Source organism: Ostrea edulis, chromosome 1, assembly GCF_947568905.1.
Source record: "Ostrea edulis chromosome 1, xbOstEdul1.1, whole genome shotgun sequence".
NCBI lineage: Eukaryota > Metazoa > Mollusca > Bivalvia > Ostreida > Ostreidae > Ostrea > Ostrea edulis.
In genome coordinates, this window is record NC_079164.1 from 63,736,687 (window position 1) to 63,758,633 (window position 21,947).

At 34.7% G+C, this 21,947-nt stretch overlaps 3 protein-coding genes across 4 annotated transcripts in view; all 3 read left to right on the forward strand.

Moving 5' to 3' along the window:
* The window catches only part of LOC125647852 (clustered mitochondria protein homolog), a 22,604-nt gene extending 21,874 nt beyond the window's left edge, over nt 1–730 (forward strand). The window contains exon 36 of the mRNA XM_048874677.2: nt 1–730. This exon is cut by the window's left edge and continues 313 nt beyond it. The gene's annotated coding sequence lies outside the window, so the exon portion shown is untranslated.
* A 6,279-nt stretch (nt 731–7,009) lies between these two features.
* On the forward strand, nt 7,010–15,190 carry LOC125647839 (protein RER1-like). 2 transcript variants are annotated; one of them, XM_048874671.2, is made up of 7 exons: nt 7,010–7,201; nt 10,507–10,601; nt 12,532–12,636; nt 12,887–12,992; nt 13,109–13,187; nt 13,473–13,608; nt 14,948–15,190. In XM_048874671.2, exons 2-7 carry the CDS (start codon nt 10,527–10,529, stop codon nt 15,032–15,034), a joined length of 588 nt encoding a protein of 195 aa, XP_048730628.1. In that variant the 5' UTR covers nt 7,010–7,201; nt 10,507–10,526; the 3' UTR covers nt 15,035–15,190. The 2 variants fall into 2 exon arrangements, with proteins under 2 accessions (XP_048730628.1, XP_056012383.1); XM_056156408.1 differs by having other exon boundaries at nt 7,016–7,201; nt 13,473–15,190.
* Nucleotides 15,191–17,991: 2,801 nt separating this feature from the next.
* LOC130047998 (uncharacterized protein K02A2.6-like) lies at nt 17,992–19,705 on the forward strand. The gene is made up of 2 exons (XM_056143938.1): nt 17,992–18,600; nt 19,208–19,705. The coding sequence occupies exons 1-2, from the start codon at nt 17,992–17,994 to the stop codon at nt 19,703–19,705; spliced, it is 1,107 nt and encodes a 368-aa protein (XP_055999913.1).
* Nucleotides 19,706–21,947: the final 2,242 nt, after the last annotated feature.

The window sequence follows — 21,947 nt, forward strand, 5'->3', positions numbered from 1 at the left end:
TGGTGTCTGTGACAAACTCAGTACTTGGGGGTCCATACAACATTATTGTCATTATCAGAGAAGTCCAGAATTTATTTGGATTAATTGGGCTCTAGACTACATAGACACTTCCCACAGACCATTCCTTTATTTAGATATGTAAGCTATTGTCCTGGCAGTTTTCATTTTCAGCAATGCTAAAGCTAGATTGTTTAATGACTGATGGATGTAAAATTAGCATTATGGCAAATTAATTTATATATAAATCGTGTGAATTGTGATATAGTTTTTGTGTGCCAATATACTGAACATTGTGATGCAATACTTGATGCATGCACTGATGATTCTTGATGAATCTATGTAAATACAATTATATTTCACCTGTGTATCATTCAGAGAACAAATGATCTACTTATCTATATATTCTATATACTGGTATATTTAACTTTTACTATACACCTGCTTGTATTTTTGACTGAGGGAAATTGTATTGCATTTAGATCATTTTCGTGGACTTCTAATGTGTGGACTTGTAATGTGTAAATATGTAGAGTGATGAATGTTTGTTGCATTGACTGTGGTAGAGTAGACATTCCAGTCCTTTGTGTGATTTGAAGTGTAAGTGTGCATCATTTAATTGTGACAAGAATTCATTTTAGTCTTGTGTTTACTGATAACATCATGTTTTATGTCAGAATCAATACTTTGTAATTAATAATGATAATAATTAAAAAAGAAAACAAACTTTTAATAGCTGGTGTTTCATTTAGAAGTTCCCGACCCCCATTGAAAAATGTTGTCATTGTTCTTCAGCACAACTAATCGTCTTGCATTCTAGATTTTTGCAATATGTACCTGTCGTATCATTTCAATTTTCTCATTTGCAAGAGATTTCCCAATTATTTGAATTATTATTAAATCTAAAATTGTAATGCACATCAGTTGATATCATCAATTCATTTGAAGATAGCAACAATTCAATTATAGCGCTCATCAATTCAGCGGAATAATCAATGCTATGAAAAATTCACTTAATGCGCGCAATAATTATGAATTCAAGATGGCATCAATTATTTGAAGAGATCCTTATTTGAGTTATTGTCGCAATATATGAATTGGCAATATCTTCAGATAATTATAGATATCTTCAGTTATTTGAATTTATGTTAATTTGGCGCTCTATAATGACATGAGTATGTATTTATTGATGTAATGTTGTATCGACACCAACAGACAAATTAATATGCAAATAAATCGTAAGTAAATTTCAAAGCTGTATGGTCCGATGTTCTATTATTTTTTTAACAACATTACTTTAAAGCAGATGATAGAGTATTTAAAGTTATTCACTTTCCCATAATTACATACTTGAAAACATTGGCCTTTTAAAAGAAAATGGTGAGAAGATTATTTAACGTAGTTCCACGCTCCTGTGACGTCAGAGGATTTTGCAAAGTCAATGATTTAATGACAGGAACATAAATTTTGTTGGAATCTTTTTCAATAGTTATTGTAAAATATCTTGTTAGCCATAAAATATTTCAAAAGTCTTTGTTATATTTGAATAGTCAATGATATGTTTCAAAATATTGAATCCAAGGACAATAACTGTTTTCATTAAATTATTTATCAAGTCCATTATGTGATAAATTTCCTTTATTTTTGGCAAACATTTTACCAAAGTGATAAGGAATCATTATCTGTCTTTTCATGAAATTACATAAAATTTTAATCCCGAGTGATTTTAAATAGCTCAGCTGTAATGTGCCAGACTTCAGTTTTTTTATGGGGGTATACATAATCTGGAAGCTATAGATTTGAAATTATTAAGGAAAGGTATGGATTTTCCCCCATAAATAACTATAACAGATGTAACTCTACTAATATAAACAGAAAAAATGATATGTAAACCATGCTATAAGGAAAATGCATCCACATTTGTTTGTTTTTTAACATTTTGGAGAATAATGCTAATTCAATAATTTTGCACATATTATTCTAAAACTTGATGAACATATTGAAAATGACATGTGTTTTAGTTATTGACATGTTTCCCGATAAATAAATGCAATTCAAAAAATATTTTGTTGTTTTTATATTAAAATAACAACAAATAACTGTTTCCAATGAATTTCATAAAAACCTACATCGGGGTACATGACTTTAGTGGTGTGTGTAATGAAAATTAATATGGAAATCCTTAACTGTTTTGCCTTTTATCATTACTCTGAATGTTAATTTATTGATTCCAAACAAAAAAATGCTACCTAAACCCCAAAAATCCAGGACTAAGGACCCACCTTAAAAGGTAAATATAGCGGTACGCATAAATTATACAGTTCTGATAAGCATCTGTGAATAGCCCCATTCGCATCAACGGAATCCCAACATGATGTATACAACTTAGACTTCGGTCTGAAAGAGCTTAGAATAATGAATTATTTTAGCGGTATTTGTTTATCTTGAACTTTTGGCACAGTACTGTAGTAACAAAATACATAGTTTTACGCAGATAAGACCACCGAAAAGTCTTAACTGGACACGTGACTGGCCTGAGTGACAATTGTTTGTAAACAGGATCTAAAATCAAACAATTTTGGTTAAAACAGATGAAATCATGTATGATATGTCATACACTCACGTAAATACGTACGTGCGATGATTTAACAACGATTGTACAAGGTGGAATTTTTTTTTCGAAATTCGGACCGTACAACATGCAAATGGGTCAAGTTTGACGCACTGTAGCTCAATAACAAACGCTAGCTGTGACCCAAGTTCATAAATGCTGGATTCTGCGTATTTCGCTTTCCAGTCATAACTTTAAAATAATAATTTTAGTTCCGGGTTTTACTGTAATGTTGGTTCCGACCATAGCTTCAATTTTTGAACTGTGAACTTATCGTATTTTAGTGTCGGAAGCATTTTATCCTAAAAATGGTATCCATTTAATTATATTCTATAAAGTGTTTAAGATAGCTCCTCCCTCATGTGACGTAGGCTTTTGGTTATATGATACCCAAGACTTTGGACGCATCAAATGGAAAAGGATTTCGCTATATGATTCTATTATATGTAAATGCAGGATTTCAGGTTTGGGGTATTCCTTTAATTTTTTATTGTATTTTGAAATTTAGTAATACTTTCAATTTTATTACTTTTTTTTTCAGTTTTAGAAAGAAATCTGGAAAAATATTAATTTTTACCCCTGCTAGACCGTTGACTTTAACCCACGATCAAACCGAGCTACCAAACTAGGCATTAGATTTCAAAGGACGATACAAAATGTAATGTCGATATTTAATATGTTATTATTATCTATATTATCATGTATGTTTGAAAAGGAAATCATCCATTGTGACAATGGAGTATTGAGCATGAACAAGTGAAAATAAAGAACAGTGATATTAGTAAATCTCATAAACCCTAACAAGAATACAAAATTAAGAGTAGAGCAACCGTGAACCCTGGACACCAGCGGTGGGATCGGTCGCTTAGGAGGACCTGTCACATCCGCCATAACGAGTAAGCGTCCCCTGTTAACCGGTCATATACCCTTTAAATCTTGATCAGGTAAATGCAGGATTAATCCGTTGTCCAAATGAACGCCTAACAATTGATATCGAACAAGTCGGACAACATTCGACCTAATGATAGGTAGGTTGTATTTGCAAATGTGGATCATTATAACGACCATAGACTTTGCGAAATGTCACCCAGGACACCGCGAACTCCCAGGACACCAGGAAGTGCTCGGAAACGCCGGGTAATATTATATTTAGAAAATCATTTATATACGATATATAACAGTTGAATTAGAAGTTTTAAAAAGCACAGGTTTAGAAATGGGCTAAATTAATCTGTTATCTGCAATACATAAATATGACCAAATTTGAAGGTTTACGGGAAATAGAAATGCGGTATGCATGTAGGTAGAAATTTAAAAAAAAATTTTTTTGCACAAATCAAGACACTAAGCATAATTTGTGATAACCTGAGAAGTTTCCTGTGTATATCATAAAAATATACACAACTTATCTCTTGGCCAGGTAAATTCCAGGTAAATAACATTGACCATTGATAAACTCCGCCCACGTTCACTGATCCGTGGAGAAACCGTACGGTGTTTTTGGGTTTTTTTTTTGGTTTTTGGTCTTTAAACGAGACTATTGAAACCGCTGTAACACCAACTTATTTCTCAGTAGCTCGTCTCAGTTTAGATACTGACAACACACAGAACATGTTCTCGAGTATTGGGTCAATTGAGAGACATAAAAACGAGATATTGTTACACGCATTACGGCGCTCAATGAGAAGCTGAAGTGAAAAACTGATTTCATAAAACTCGGTTGTTAGTTTGCTATTTATCATCAATGTTCAATCAAATATCCAGACTCTTTCGTGCCCTTTATTTCGAGTTCAATGGGATATATAGAATCGGCGCATGAATGAAAATGAGCAACATCGTCAATATACATGTATCTATATATGTTGAGTTGAAAGCCACAGGCTTACACCAACGGATTTTTCTTCTCATGAAGAAGCCGTTCTGGCTCATAAAAATACAAGACAGGAGGTAATAAAGGAGCACAATTTATGCCCTTGGGAATTTAATTCAAACAGACTGTTGTTGGAAGACCTAATCACCAAAGTAGTACTACTTACATCATACTGTCAATGAGGAACTCCTGCAATCTTTTTAACATTAATTTTAGAGTACTTATGCGTAGTTCTAATGGGAGTGCAATCACAATCCATGGATATTTCCATGTTAAATTTTTAATGAAGCAGCAGCTATGATGTCAAAAAGCCTAGTCTTTACAATCTGATTCCACCACAAGTACTCTGGAGTTGAAATAAAAAATATGCCAGAGTTCCTCATTGACAATATCTTCGTGGTCTTTGGTGATCAGGTCTTCCAGCAGTCTATTGGAATTCCCATGGGCACGAATTGTGCTCATTTGTTAGCTGCCCTGTTTTTATATTCATATGAAGCAGAATTTATTCAAAAACTTCTCTACGCGAGAAGAAAAAATTTCTTGCTGTGGCCTTCAATTCGACATTTAGATATAATATCGACGATGTTTTATCTATTAACACTAATAACTTTCATTCATATGTTGATTCGATATATCTCTGTGAGCTCGAAATAAAGGACACCACAGAGTCGTCCACTTCTGCTTCATACTTTGATATTTTATTGATAGTAGGCATTAACGGCAACTGACAACTCAGCTGTGTGACAAACGGGATGATTTCAGCTTCTCCATCGTCAACTTCCCGTATTTATGTAGCAATATTCCATTATCACCTGCCTATGGTGTTTATATCTCTCAACTGATTCGATACACAAGAGCTTGTTCTGCGTATGATCAGTTTTTAAATCGAGGCAAGCTACTGACAAACAAGTTGATGGTAAAGGGGTTTCAACAGTCTCGATTAAAGTCAGCATTTCGCAAATTATGTGGTCGTTATAACGATCTAGTTTGCCAATACAACCTATCATTGGGTCAAATGCTGTCTAACGTGTCTCATACCGATTGTTCGACCGTTCTTGGCACACTGATTTTGATTACGGATAAATCGATCCGTTTACCTGATCAGGATATAGGGCTCACTGCGGGTGTGACCGATCGACAGGGGATGCTTACTCGATCTCATAGCACCTCTGGTGTGTCCAGGGGTCCGTGTTTGTATAACTCTCGATTTTGTATTGCTTACAGGAGTTATGAGATTGATCACTGTTATCTTCACCTTTCATGTAACCTATCGTGAGGAATAGTGATATTGAAAAGTTGTAAATTTTGCTTGTTTGTTTGAATGTTTTACGTCTCGTCGAAAATGTTTCACTCATACTGAGACGCCACCACTGGTAGGTGAAGGGCCACAAATTTAGACCTGTATGGTTAGCGCTTTCGGTCGTAGCAGTAAGGGTTCTTTATCGTGCCAACGCATGTCGTGTCACGGTACCTCCGTTTTTAGGTAATATCCGAAAGAACCTTGCTTCTCACTTCAAAATGCTAATCCCGTAGGAATCCGGGTTAGAATAAGTGCTTGTCGTAATAGTCGACTAAATGGGGTGGTCCCTCGGATGAGACCGCAAAAACCGAGGTCCCGTGTTACAGCTGGTGTGGCACCATAAAGACCCCTCCCTGCTCAAAGGCCGTAAGCGCCGAGCATAGGCCTAATTTTTACAGCCCTTTACCGACAATGGTGATGTCTCCATATTATGTCATAAAATCAAAGAAAATGCTGAGCGTTATATATATATATATATATATATATATATATATATATATATATCGTCATATATTGCCGATCGTCAGTAAACACGCTTTACAACGAAACCACCATTTTTATCACTCGGTACAATTAACAGCGTATCATTCTTGTTACCAATGTAGATTATTGATACTTGTTTTTTCGTGGCGTGTGTTATTTGTTTATGTAATATATGTCTCTTGATAATTTAAAGACGCGGGTTGCGTCGAAAATTTGAGTTTTAAATAACCAACAGTGTCATGGCCTTTTCAGTGCTTTTATAAATTTCTTTACTGGCCTTGTATCTTCTCAGATCCGACACTTTAAGAAAGTAGGGTGTTGTTGGGTTTTCGTGCTTATATATATATATATATATATATATATATATATATATGGATATATCCACAATCTGGAAGACAAGCAAGCTCTTGTTCTCCACCACAGGCACTGAACTACCCCGGTGCTGTTGATTTAGTTATCCAGTAGAATTCAATTCAATTATTTATGCACACTACTAGCTTTCCATACTTTTACTTGCAATACGATTGGATGATTTTTTTTTATAACATCGGTTAACTCGATCCTCATGGTATTCGATCCATTTACAGAGAAAAATGACGATTTTTTTTAACGCTTGTCTGTCAAATGATGTATAAAACATTTTTTACGTTGAAAGTAAAACATTTGCTTTTGATTTACATTCGTTGTTTATGCTCATGATATCCATGGATTTTACCATAAAGCTAAACTGAATTTTCCGGATATCATTTGGGTCAAGTAGTAGTATCGCCAGTGCAACCGGAAGTACTAAAGATACCCGGCCAACTTGGACGTGGCGATAAATAAATTAATCAAAATGTTTACATTAAAACATATACGTGGATATTTTCTTCAGTAATCTAAATATAACAAGCGTAGAAAGAAAGATAATTTGGATCAGGATTTCGGCAGCAAATTAAAGGTGATGTTTGTGATGATAATATTCGTGTGTGCTGTTAAAGGTCAATAACTGTTATCATATTTCTGTTACTTGTAACTATAATGAGCTCATAAGATCAAAATTTATTTACTTTGGCCAGCAATATTATGTCGTGTCATGACGGGTGTTTTTAATTAAAGAGTAAATCCATTTCTTGGATCTATAAAGCATTTTGGGTGAAGTGTCTTGTTTCTTTCAGCTCCAGCAATCTCTTTATAAAATAGTTATATAGCTTTACTTATATAGCTTTATAAAGCTATTTGAAATTGCTTTGTTTATCTATTTTAAATCTTTTATCAAATCAATTTCTAAAAGCATAAAAATAGTATTTCACTGAGTGAAAATATTCCATTCTTGTGCTCTGTATGACACATTATAAACAAAAAATACTTCTAAATTACATCCCTTTGGAAGAATTTTGATTCAAAATTTTCAAATGTTTTGGATTATCAAGTTGATAAGCTTAAGCAAAGGTTATCCAATCTTCAATATAAATAAGAGTCGGTGGGGATCAAATGAAAGTGGATTGGCAATCAGATTCCACATTGTATAAAGGGGCAAGATCAAAAGATCAATTTCAGTCTATTTTCGGATAAAAATCCAAATTCAAATAGTTAGGGAGAGTGGGTGGGGTAAAAACTCCCGTAAGAATCTGTCATTGGACATCAATTACACTTTAGTGTAAAAAGACGGATGAATGTTAAAAACCACATGATAAAATTACATTTTAATGAACATTTAATAGTTTTAATGTACATTTTCATTTGTGAATATTAAAACAGAAAAGATATACAGTGTTATTTGTACTCATATGTTTTTACTTGTTCTTATGATTAGTTTCAACATTCATCATATTTAGTTTTGAGGAGGAGGGGGGTCTTTGTGAAAACTATGTGAATTTAGATTTTTGTCAGACATTGTCATGATTGAGCTTTTGATCTCGCCCCTAAAGCCGTCATACTTGCAGTATCTATGCTCCAACAAACTGTGTAGTCAGGGGTGTGATTTATCTTCTTTTCGGAGGAAATCCTCTGATTTGCTCAATTTTCGAACAAATTGAAACACTCTGGATTTGATTTAAAGTGGCAGAAAATGATATTTTTCCAGGTAGGGTGAGGTGTTTTCCTCCCTTTTTGACCAGTTTTCCTCTGATTTCTGAGGAATTCAGTCAAATCCCTGGTAGTGGACAGTTAACAACACAAAAGAAATTCTTTTCTCTTGAAAATTCTTAAAACGATTAGTATTGTTTTGAACTCAAATTAGAACAGAGTTGTAATTAGTTCAAAGTATAGGCATATTCAAAAATTATGTGACTTTTTGGCTATGCTATTGCACTTTAGAAATTAAATATAAACAAGCTTAATCAAGCTATTTCAAATAGATTTATAAAGCTATAGCTTTATATATATATATAGATTTTTTTATACTTGTCTTTTCATCAAAAGACATTTGAAGAAATAATTTGAGAACAAGCTTTAATTAAGATTGTTTGTTAAGTACTAGGACATTTTGAAAGCAAGTCCTGGACTCATGGTCTTCAACATAGTTTCAAAATTTGATAAAACCTTTTCGGATGAGATATTTTACATTCAAGAAACAAAAATAAAAGCAGTATAAAACAAAACAAAACAAAATGTTTGTTTTGATTTATTTTTCTTTAACTTAATCAGAGACATAATATATAACAACATCTCAGAGTTGCTCTAACAAATTATGTTAAATGTTGATTTTTTAAGCATCATTTTAATCACTTAGTACATATTATTTAAGTGCAATAATTGATTTCCTGATGTAGGACAAAGGACAATTCTTAATATTAATTAACTGACCACCCAGAAAATTCCAGATAAACAAGATGCAAACTTTCCTGACTCTTGTGACCTCATATTGTCACAATCTCATGTCATCACAATAGACCACGAGAGGGAAAATGATAACATTTTAATATTCCTAGGTAAAACACACTTGGATATTGGGAATTGTGATAGATGCATAACATAGTTATAATTGTAATAAATAACCGTTATTCACACCAAGCGACTTTAATGAATCCTTTAGGATGCCACGTTACAGGTAGAGTTTGGTTTTAACAACAATCTACACATACATGTATTTATAACAAAATACCATCATTAAGTTGAATTGTTAAAATATTTATTTTCTATTTAGGCTTGGATTCAAAAAAATTATGAAATGGTTCTCTGTGGCACTGTATAACATATTCCTATGATGTGTATATTTGTCTTGTATAATGTATTCCTATGATGTGTATATTTGTCCTGTATAATGTATTCCTGTGATGTGTATATTTGTCTTTTATAACATATTCCTGTGATGTGTATATTTGCCCTGTATAATGTATTCCTGTGATGTGTATATTTGCCCTGTATCACATATTCCTATGATGTGTGTATTTGTCTTGTATAATGTATTCCTATGATGTGTATATTTGTCTCCTGTATAACATATTCCTATGATGTGTATATTTGTCTTGTATAATGTATTCCTGTGATGTGTATATTTGCCCTGTATAATGTATTCCTGTGATGTGTATATTTGTCTTGTATAACATATTCCTGTGATGTGTATATTTGTCTTGTATAATGTATTCCTATGACGTGTATATTTGTCTTGTATAATGTATTCCTATGACGTGTATATTTGTCTTGTATAATGTATTCCTATGATGTGTATATTTGTCCTGTATAATGTATTCCTATCAGGCTATGATGTCTATATTTGTCTTGTATAATGTATTCCTATGATGTGTATATTTGTCTTGTATAATGTATTCCTGTGATGTGTATATTTGTCTTGTATAATGTATTCCTATGATGTGTATATTTGTCTTGTATAATGTATTCCTGTGATGTGTATATTTGTCCTGTATCACATATTCCTATGATGTGTATATTTGTCTTGTATAATGTATTCCTATCAGGCTATGATGTGTATATTTGTCTTGTATAACATATTCCTATGATGTGTATATTTGCCCTGTATCACATATTCCTATGATGTGTATATTTGTCTTGTATAATGTATTCCTATGATGTGTATATTTGTCCTGTATAACATATTCCTGTGATGTGTATATTTGCCCTGTATAATGTATTCCTGTGATGTGTATATTTGTCTTGTATAATGTATTCCTATGATGTGTATATTTGTCCTGTATAACGTATTCCTATGATGTGTATATTTGTCCTGTATAACGTATTCCTATGACGTGTCAGGATCATTCACTTTATGGAAATGTCCTTCTAATATAGTTTTTGTGTTTACAGGTTGATTGATAACTCTTACAATGGCAGATTTAGGAGAGAGTCCAACACATTCACCCCCAGGGGCTGTTCAACAGTTTTTTAGAAGAGTAGGAGAGGTAGAGGCTAAGACTCTATACACATTATTGTCAGTGTTGTAGTCTTGATTATACAACATCAGTAAAGTAATTGCAGATTTCAAGATTCATCACTATGTTATATTTAAAAAACAATCTACAATTGATAACTATATCTATCGTGCAAAGGCATTGGATGTGATGAATATGGAAGTTCCGAGTTCCCCAAGAGTTATTTCCCTTTGTCGAACTCTTCCGTAAATTATGACGAAAATATGATGACAGTGGGTACATTTGCTAATTACTATCGTTGTATTATTTCTTAAAAGATGATATCCAGAGTTTCTGAGACCATCCTATCTCAGGGAAAAGGCAACTTTAGTGAGTTTATGAGTATTGGATAACAAAATGGCTCAAACAAATATTGTTAATTGCCATCTTTCTTTGATAAAAGCGTCACTCATGTAGAAGAGGAAACGAATAATGATTCAATAGCCAATTTGATGATCTTATTCAAACAAATTATGCTTGATATGGCCAGAATATGCATACCAGTGATTGATATAAACAAAAGTTACGCTTTTATTACATTAATCGTACATAATCGTTATGTACAATGCCAGTCTACGATATAATGTATACATTGTGTACCCACCATACGTCATAAAATGCAAAAGAGTTCGACAAAGGGAAATAACTTTTGGGTAACTCGGAACTTGCGTATTGCACAGCAACAGATCTCGACCAATGCAGGTACACAGTAGATATGAATAGTTATTACGAGTAAATTGTTCTCTAAATGACTTGTGTGCAAGGAATTCTGGTATACTGTCGTTCTTGAATATGCTGTCTGTTTAGCAAGGACTAGTGAAGAAGATTGATTGATTTGAACATATTTTATTGTATAAGTACATATTATACAAACGGTTTGAACACAAGTTCTTTCAACTTATGGGGTTCTCATCTTTATATTGCACATATAGTGAAGAAGATTGACATGAATGTGTTTTTATAAAAGGGATAGTGTTCCTTCCCTCTGTCACTTGCAAATATGAATGACCAATATTGGATGGCCAGTTATATAATGCCACTAACTACTAGGGGAATTTGATTTACACAAAGTACGATAGATAATATATATACTATGTACTCTTTCAAATCTTTGATGCACTTGGAAAAGGTTCAGAAACTTGTTTGTAGTTTCAATAACATGAATTTATGATTCCACAACCTCACCAGAGATAGAAATTATAAAATGAACCCAGGCATGACAGACATATTTGGTGATTTTATTATTAAATCAGCAGTGAATGAAGCTGGATGGAGTCCATGTGATAACTTGCTTATCACACAGGAGGACACCTGAGCTCCACGCCCTCACATTTTATCTGGATTTATCATACAGTGAAGCTGGATGGAGTCCATGTGATAACTTGTGATAACTTGCTTATCACACAGGAGGACACCTGAGCTCCATGCCCTCACATTTTATTTGGATTTATCATACAGTCAAATTCAAAGTAAAAATGTCACAATCATGATAAAAACATTCAGATATATACAAATTTTAATGTGCAAAGTTTGGTCCAGGCTGAGCTGATGCACCATTAGATTTAATCATGATTTAGCATTTCATGTTTGTATGATAATGGGGGGAAAAAAATAAACTTTCGTAGTTTAGTGCAACCATGAATTAGCATTCTTGCTAATATTTGAATCCTACTAAAATAAGCATAGTAAAACAAACAGTATATCTTTTTTTTTTTTAAATTCATGTTCAAAACAGGTGTGTATACATGTACAACAAATCTTACTGATAAATCTTTGTGTTGCTTTTATAAAGCTTTGTATCAGTTTGTTGTATAATACCTTCTGAAGTTCTTAAATTCAAAAAGAGAGGTCTTATTAACAATATTGTACAAAATAAATATGATTTATTTCATTGAATTGTTTTCCTCTTTTTCTTTTACAGACAAAACAAAACCTTCTGGACAAGGCCACACCATACACTGCTTTCAGATGGACCTGTACAATTGTTTTATTTCTAATATATGGACTCAGAGTTTATTTACTACAGGTATCTAGTTTAGATTATTTTATAAAATATGCAAATCTATTAATGCTTTTAAAGTTTTCCTATTTGTGCAATAACTCACATTTCATTACCTCCCTTCCTTTGATTTATCTACACTGCACAAAAATAATATTGATTACCACTGAAAAGCGTTACTAGTATTTCATTAGCTATCAGCCCTGGAAAGTGTAACTAGTATTTCATTGACTATCAGCACTGGAAAGTTTAATTTGAACTTCTGTTTGCATTACAGGGCTGGTATATAGTCACATATGCCTTGGGGATTTTTCAGCTAAATCAGTTTATTGCCTTTTTAACACCCAAAGTTGATCCAGCTTTTCAGGAGCAAGATGATGATGGTCAGTATTTTTTACAAGAAGGATTTTTTTGCCTCTAAAATGCAACCTTAGATGTGATTGATCACATTTTTGGGATACTGTGAGAGTGAATAAACTGATCTGTTCTTCTGTCACAGAGGATGGTCCATCTCTCCCAACAAAGTCAAATGAAGAATTCAGACCTTTTATGAGGAGATTACCAGAATTCAAGTTTTGGTAAGTTTATTAATTTTGGGTTTTATATCCCAGCATATGTAGAAACTGTCAGTTGGACTGTTAACTAATAGATGATATAATGGATAATGTAGTGTAATAGTTACCTTAAAGAGAGCACACTCTGTGTGAGAAGTATGTTTGTACTAAGATGTATTATTCGTGGAACTCTGTTTTGTAGTCAAATATCCAAATTGATCATCTTTACAAAATATGAAAATGTCTGAAAAGGCTGACTTTTTCTTTTTCGTCTAATATATGTAATTCTACTACATTTCTTTATTGTAGGTATAGTGCAAGTAAGGCGGTTGTCGTGGCAATGATATGCACATTTTTTGAAGCCCTGAATATTCCAGTTTTCTGGCCTATTTTAGTTATGTACTTCATCATCCTGTTTGTGATAACCATGAAGCGGCAAATTAGGGTAAGAAATGAATACATAAAGATAAAATATGCTTGGTTTGCAGAAATTTATAATTCTGATGCGTCTCTGTTAAGTAAAGTAAACACTTGGGAGATTGCTTTCATTCCATGTACTCAGGTGAAAATAGGCTCAAATTATTCAAGGGTAAGGGACGAGATCAAAAGATCAATGTCGGAGAAAAATATAAATTCAAATAGTTAGGGGGAGGGGGATAAAATCTCATGTAAGTTTCTGTCTTCCGACATCAATTACACTTTTATAGAGGAAAAGAAAAAAAACAAACAACTGTTAAAAACCATATAATGATATTACATTTTAATGAACATTTAATAGTTTTAATGACAATGTAAACGTTCATTTGTGAATAACAGTAGAAAAGGTATACAGAGTGTTATTTAAAATAATGTTTTTACATGTACTTGTTGATCGATTAGGTTCAACATTCATCATATTTAGTTTTATTGATGGGGGAGGTCTCAGTGAAAACTATGTGAATTTAGTTTTTTGTCAGATATTGAACTTTTGATATAGCCCCTAAAGAACTTTCATATTTATTTAAATAAAGAAACAATCTTTCATTGAAAGGGAAATAATTTAATTAGGATGGTGTGTTTAAATCATTTCCTAGAACCACTGGACCAGAAAAGCCAAAACTTGCATCAAAGACTTTTCAAACAATTACAAGGGTATATTTCTCAAATTAAGATGATTGCACCCTCTTGTAGTTTAGATTCAAGTTTGGGCAAACATGCCACCCTGTGGCTAGAGCAGGGCAACGGTAAGGATTTAATTACAAAGAATGTAGAAAATTCTTTACTGGATATAGATTTTCTCAAGAGGATACAATATTTCAAATTAGTAAGCTAACATTCTCGTATTGTTTAGATCCATGGTTAGATGCAAGATATAGATGTAACACACTATGACTCCCTGGTCCATGGTGGGGCTATGATGAGAGTTGTTTAGTTGAATGATGGCCCATGGGCCTCATTTTTTCATAATATACAAAGAATATGTTTTAAACAATTAGGACAGCAAGACATCTGAGAGAAGGGTTTTATTCCATAACTGTTTTTTCACTTTGTCATAGTTGTTACATATCAAGCATGGTTAACAGGCATTTCCCAAGAGAGTAACTATAAAAGAAGTAACTCAGAATTTCATTCTGAATATACACAAAAATAAAGTGTTGATAATGTCTGTAGATTTTGTTAGTAAACTCGGTGGAATTCCCAACTACCGCTATTCAAATAATAGTATACCAAAAGGGAGAATATCCATGTTGGATTCTGATAAAAAATCTTGTATATTCAAATGTTCATTTTTATTTTTTTTTCAGCATATGATTAAGTACCGTTATGTACCATTTTCTCACGGAAAGCGCCGATACCAAGGGAAAGAGGACAGTGGAAAAGTGGTATCATAATGACTTTATCTCTGTTGTATATAAAGTGTAGTGGACGGACTGTCATTCACTAATGACTGTAAACAATTTCATAAGGTTTTTTTTTCCTGTTTAAATGCCATTGAGTGAATGCTACATTGTGTGAGGGAAGAAATAAAACTGTATTTATATTGGAAAGATTTTTTTCTTTTTTTAAGAATGCATTTACAATATACACGTTATTAATGCCATTTCTGGAATCTTAAGACTATTGTTTTGTATGTTACTATCTGTGGTGATGGATAGTTGCTGTTAAATGTCAAAACATCAGCAAAAATGCCAGCTACTGGTGGCTCTGTTTGTAGTTATCAGATTTACTTAGGATATACTTAAAGCAGCAAGTTGAGAATAGATCATAAACACACACAACACCGCATTCTTCCTGAATGCCTTATCCACAAGGATTAAGGGATAAAGCAATTAAAGTGTAATCTAAAGTGATACACAAAATGAGAGTGTCTAGCAAAATCAGAAGTTTCATCAGTACCAGTAAAACATATTTGGAACATGTGTATGATTGAAATTGCAATTAAATAATGATGATATAAAATAGAGAAACAAGTACTGTTGTTTGTTTCAGTGGGGGAAGTGTCCCGGGTTTTACAAAAATTACCTTTACCTTGTCAACAGAGAGCCACCCCCTCCATTTGGGTCTATTTGCAAATAACACCACCAGTTGTTTGTCAACCAACTTGACAAAATGCATCTTTGTGTGAAGGGGATTCAAGTGTGTTCAAATGAAGGGCAACACCCTTCTCCAAGGGTAGATAATAGTGAAAATACACCTACAAATTTTTGAGATCTTCTCCAGAACCAACAGATCAATTTCAATCAAACATTGTACAAAGCATCCTTAGGTGAGGGGATTCAAGTTTGTTCAAATGAAGGGCCATGCTACTTTGAAATGGGAGATAATCACAAAAATAGGGTGGGGTCATTTAAAATCTTCTTGGGAATCACTGGGCCAGATGAGTTGAAATGTACATGAAAACTTGCTAACATAGTGCAGATTCAAGTTTACACCCCCCCCCCCCCCCCCCCCCCCCCCCACACACACACACACACACAAGTTAAGGTGGGACCACAATAGGGGATCAAAGTTTTACATACCAATATATAGGGAAAAAATCAATAAGAGCCACTGGATCAGAGAAGTTGAATTTCTCTCGAAAACTTCCTGACATAGTGCAGATTCAAGTTTGTCAAAATCCCCCCCCCCCCCCCCCCCCCCCCCCCCCCCTGATAAGGTCAAAGATCATGATATGAAATGTCTTGTCATAAGAAACAATGTATATGTACAAGATATCTGCCTTAAATAGTTCGGGATATATTGTATAGGTCAGATTTTTATTAAAAGGAGGTCAAATTCCCAGGACAAGGTCACACACCATTGCATCACATGGAAGGTATTTTCGTAAAGAATGTATATTCAAGATATGAAAGCCCTAGCTTAAATAGTTGAAGAGAAATTTTAAAAGATTTTTCCTATATTTCAGGATATAAAAATTTGATCCTCTATTGTGGTCCCACTCTACCCTGGGAACCATGATTTGGATCTACCCTTTGTCAGAAAGTGTTTTTTTGTTCTTGTTTTTGTTTTGTTTTTTAATAGATTTTCGTCATATATTCGCATGTAAAATTTTGATCCCCTATTGTGGCTCCATCCTACCCCGGGGCCATGATTTTAAGAAATTTGAATCTGCACTATGTTAGGACGCTTTCATGTGAATTTCAAATGTACCAAGTTTGATTGAAATTGGCCCACTGGGTTTTAAGAAGATGAAAATGGTGAGGGGATTAAAGATGGACAGACAAAAGGTGATCAGATAAGCTCATCTGAACTTTCGGTATTAAGGTAACAGTCTGGGCATCAATGGAAATGCAAATTTATAAAAAAAAAAAGATACAACAAAAAGTTAAGCGGTACTTGCTAACTTAAATAACGGGATAAGGTAACCTAATCTCAATCACCGCGTCCAACGGAACATTGAGGGTGTTAACTATGCGGAGACCGGGGTGTTGATTTTTCACCGCTTTGGCAGCTGACAAGGTGAGTTCATTTTCAATTTTCACAAAAAAGGATCCATTGTCTGATTAAATCTATTACTGCACGGGAGGAAGGCATAATAAGGGTTTCTTAAACTAACGACAAAGTAGATAAATGCCTCGCAGTTTTTGCAAACATTGAGAGTCCGGCTCAAAAAACACCCGATTTGCGTCGAGATTTTACAATAACAGTCCTAAACCAAACTTTGAAAATGTTACGAAAACACGTGTTCTTCGTCATCTGAGGTCGAAAATACGTTCAGTAAAAACTAAATCTTCAAAATTAGATGTTGCGTATGGGGTATTGATGTCCTGTTTCTCGTGGGTGAAGGCTCTGGTTTTATTGGCATATAAATTATCGGGTTTACGTCAAGAAGTTAACATAAATGTTCATCATTTTGTATTTGGGTCATCCACGGACCTTATTTGATTATTATCTATACACGTCCAGACGAAACCTATGAAGACATGTCACATACTATACTACATTCTTGTAAGAAAGGGGGAAAAGAGATTTTAGCATTACCAGATGATTCGTCTCTTAAAAGTATTCAAGAAAACAAAACCAGAAGAACTGCAAAAGGTATTTTTGTCAGGGACATTGCGGGACAATGGGACATGTTACTCATTATGGATGGATTACTTTGCAGGAGATGGGTAGCGGGAAAGGGAAATCCCATCTTTCAGGCTGTTATACCAACGAGTGAAAGGTGAAAAGTACTCCATTTTTGTCATGATTTTAAAGGGGCTGGACATCTAGGTCATAAAAAGACACAAGAAAGAGTGCGAAGCAAATATTATTGGCCTGGGTGCAGGAAGGATTTGAGAACATACGTTGCAGGATGTGAAAATGTTCTAAAAGAAAAAGTCCAAATGTCACAAATAGAGCTCCAATGAAGGTGGTTGAATCTGGAATCCCCATGGAAAGAGTGGCCACTGGTATTTTAGGAGAATTGCCAAGGACGGATCAGGGTAATCGGTATACGTGTATATTGGTAGTGTACGACTACTTTACCAAGTGGACGGAGAGTTTCGCCACGCCCAACATGGAGGCCCAACCTGTTGCTAAAATATTGGTGGAGGAAGTCTTTGCAAAATTTGGATTGTCTAGAATACTTCATTCGGACCAGGGCAGACAATATGAAAGCCATTTGTTCAAAGAACCTTGTGCCCTTTTACATATTGAGAAAACCAGAACATCACCTTACCACCCACAAACCGACGGGATGGTAGAGCGGTTTAATGAAACCCTTGCCACTATGCTTAGTGCATACGTGAACGATCATCAAACAAATTGGGATGAATTTCTCCCACATGTAATGCAGGCCTATCGATCAGCAGTTCACAAGACCACTGGCTGTACCCCTAACTTTCTAATGTTAGGTAGAGAGACATCTACACCCCTGGATCTCATGTACGAATTACCGGGAGAGTTGAAAGTCACTCCTCAAAACCAATGGGTTTGGGAGTTACAGGAACGCCTAGAAAAAGCTCTCAAAATTGTACGAGAAAACACAAAGCAAACTATGTGTCGTCAAAAGACATATCATGATCGAAAGCTTAGCTTTGAAAAGTTTGATCCTGGTGATATCGTTTTTGTATACTTTCCGGTTAGGAAGATTGGAAGATCCGCAAAAATTTTCCTCAATCTGGCATGGTCCGTACAAGATCTTGGGCAAATGTTCAGAATTAAACTATAGGGTGGATTGTGGACAAAATGATAGAGAACAAGTTGTCCACGTAGATAGGATCAGACTCAAACATTCCCAGCTTTTAAGGGAAGAAATAAATCCAGTGGACTAGATGAATTAGTTGATAAAGGTTGTCTGAAAGATACCTTTGAATGTAAGGTATCTGATGTAAAAGATTACTTTGAGAGTGCGGATCAGCAGGTAGATGACGAAATGTCAGAGTCAAATTTGGAACCAAAGGGTCCAAATGGCATGCGATCACTAGACCCTATTAAAAGGGAAATACGTCCTCCAAGGTGGATGTCAGACTATATAAGAGATTAAGCTCTTGCTTTGGAAATAAATAATTTTGTATAGTTAGATTAGTGTTTTTGATTGTTAGACAGGTAGTATAACATCTGTTTTGTATTTTGATTAGGTTACGATGCCAAAGACAAAGATTACTGTAAACAAGGGCAGAAAATGTCCATTCTGTTATTACCGGTTTATTAGAGATGAAGAATTAGCAAAACACATTGCTGAATGTAGTAAGGGACTTCTATTCTGCATAAACTGCAATTTCAGCTCTACGACTCCCAAGAATCTGAGAAGACATCTCAAGAGACAGCATGATATTGGTGAAGACAATGGTAGTGAGGTAGGAGCAGTTCGAAGTAAAGCTCCCTGTGAAAGTCACGAGTCTGATACAGAATCTTGGGTCAGACAGGATCCTGGAGATCTTCAAGGAGTGCTTCCCGAAGATATAAGTGATAGTGAGAGTGACAATGGAGACATGGGTGAAGAAAAGAGTAAGAAGACACCTCCGAGTAATGGTGATTCGCAGATTGAAGAAGGTAGACTCTTCCAGAAACCAACTAGGTCCATCCCTGTTTTGTCCCTGCCAAGCTGCTGCTGTTGTAGACGCTGTGTCTTGTGAACCCATAGCGGAGAAACCATCAGTTCAACACAAAGAGCGTCAGACTGACCCCGTTTACTTCACAGAAAGTGTGAAGATAGTCACCAGATGGGTTGAAGAAGGTCGGGGAAGATCAAAAAGATTGAAAAAAAGAAATTATTGTAAATCATGAGCTGTGTAAATTATTGAGAATGCGCAAACTTGACATATAGAAAGATATTCCTGTGTCCCTATTTAATTTTGTACCAATGATAAGTACAGAAAAACAAACTGTTACTCTTTGTTGCTTTCATACGGGACGTATGACTTAAGGGGTGGGTGATGTGATGATTCAGGTTATAACAATCAAAGAAAATCGGGTGGTATGGGGTTTTGCCATGGTGATAATCTGTTTTCCCTACAGTGAAATAGAGTGGGCCAATGCTATATATGCAGCGGTCGACCGCAGATCAGTCAGTCTTATCTCCGCAGCTGTGCAGAGAAGTAAGCAACCGAGAAGCTGAATAAGCCGATCCTTTGTAAGTAAAAGGCTACGTTAGGACTGAATAAGCCTTATATTGTAGGCTGGCTACGTTAGGGCTGGATAAGCCTTATATTGTAGGCTGGCTACGTTAGGACTGGATAAGCCTTATATTGTAGGCTGGCTACGTTAGGACTGAATAAGCCTTATATTGTAGGCTGGCTAGTTGATCAATCATCGTAGCTTTGACATTTGGCAATAAAGGCTGAATAAGTTTGTACCCCAGTGTCAAAGTGAGCTGGAGACATCAGCTGGTAAGAAACCTCAGGTTGGTAGTCTGAACCATTGGTAAGGGCCAATTGTCCGGGGACATTGGATTTAGGAAAGTAAAGGGTTAGGTTAAATCCTTGTTGAATTACATCTTGATTTTGAAATACGAATCGTAGTAAATATATTGATTAGGTAAATTGGCTGAAACAATCATCGTAAATATATTGAATAAGTTCGTTCTTGCCTTGTAGACAGCAGGCATTCCTGTAAATCATATGCACTGCAGAATCCCGGGTATAACCGGGTACGTGTCCACAGATAAATAGTCACCGCTCGGCTGGACACACGTTACACAAGGAACTATACCGAGATCTTAGCTAATATATACGAACGTACTCGGAAACTTAATTTGACTATTTATGTCTACGTGTTCCTTATCCGACTGCTACAGACGTGCATGTATGTAACACTAAGGCTGCAGTTGATTTACAACAAATTATAGTAGATCTAACAGTCAACTTCAGGGGTGGAGATGATCTACCATTGATTAAATTAACTTGTTTGTCATGTTTATGTATACATCTAAATAATTTCTGGTAAGGTGGTGAAATGATTGATTGTATCTTATTTAACGTCCCTCTCGACAACTTTTCACTTTCATGGAGACGTCACCAATACCGGCGAGGGGCAAATTTAGGCCTATGCTTGGCGCTTACGGCCATTAAACATTGAGGGTTCTTTAGCGTGCCACACTTACTGTGACACGGAACATCCGTTTTCAAGGTCATCCTTTCTTGCTTGACATACATGTAGATCTATGTATCAAACTATCGACTTGTTTGATTTTATAGTTGTATTCTTAAAATGTTTCATACGCTATTAAACTAGAACACAGTGGTAAATTATTTATTAGATATTAGTTGTTGTGAATGATGATAGGTTTGAAAGTTTCCATCCATTTCTATCGTAATTGATCAGCGTCCGTTGTGTGATGACACGTTCAACCAAAAACTACTATCACTAGGCCTATTGTTTTCGATTTTTCAAGCACTGCCAAAACTTGACCAATTGCTAAAATATTCTTTTCTACAACATCATATCTGTAAGGAAAAAAAATAATTGCATAGTCAAGTAGAGCAGGGAGGCCTTTACCAAAATTGTAAATTTCATGATTTTGAGGATATAGTTTCTGACTCCAGGGTGGGGGCTAAACTGGGTATATAGTGATAACATGTATGTGTAAAACATGTCAATGAAATCGTCTTTAATGCTATTGATACTAAATTCAGATGAAATAGATATTTACAAGGAGCAGGTGTCTTTTAATCAGAATGTTAAATTTCATGATCCAAGGACAGGGATTTGGTTCCGGATGTGACCAAATTATCATAGTAACCATTGTGTTTAACAACGTCATTTAAAGTTTACATTTCAGCATAGTGAAAAGTTTCAAGACATTGTCTCCCATTCATTTTTGTTATTTCCTTACATTAATTCAATTATTGCTCTCTTCAATACAATTGATGAGAGCAT

Coding starts and splice junctions, on each gene's coding strand:
- LOC125647839 (XM_056156408.1), top strand. CDS start 10,527: ATGGCAGATTTAGGAGAGAGTCCAACACATTCACCCCCAGGGGCTGTT. Junction 12,637..12,886: donor TCAGAGTTTATTTACTACAG/GTATCTAGTTTA, acceptor TTTGCATTACAG/GGCTGGTATATAGTCACATA. Junction 13,188..13,472: donor TTACCAGAATTCAAGTTTTG/GTAAGTTTATTA, acceptor TCTTTATTGTAG/GTATAGTGCAAGTAAGGCGG.
- LOC130047998 (XM_056143938.1), top strand. CDS start 17,992: ATGAAGGTGGTTGAATCTGGAATCCCCATGGAAAGAGTGGCCACTGGT. Junction 18,601..19,207: donor TAGAAAAAGCTCTCAAAATT/GTACGAGAAAAC, acceptor TATTTTGATTAG/GTTACGATGCCAAAGACAAA.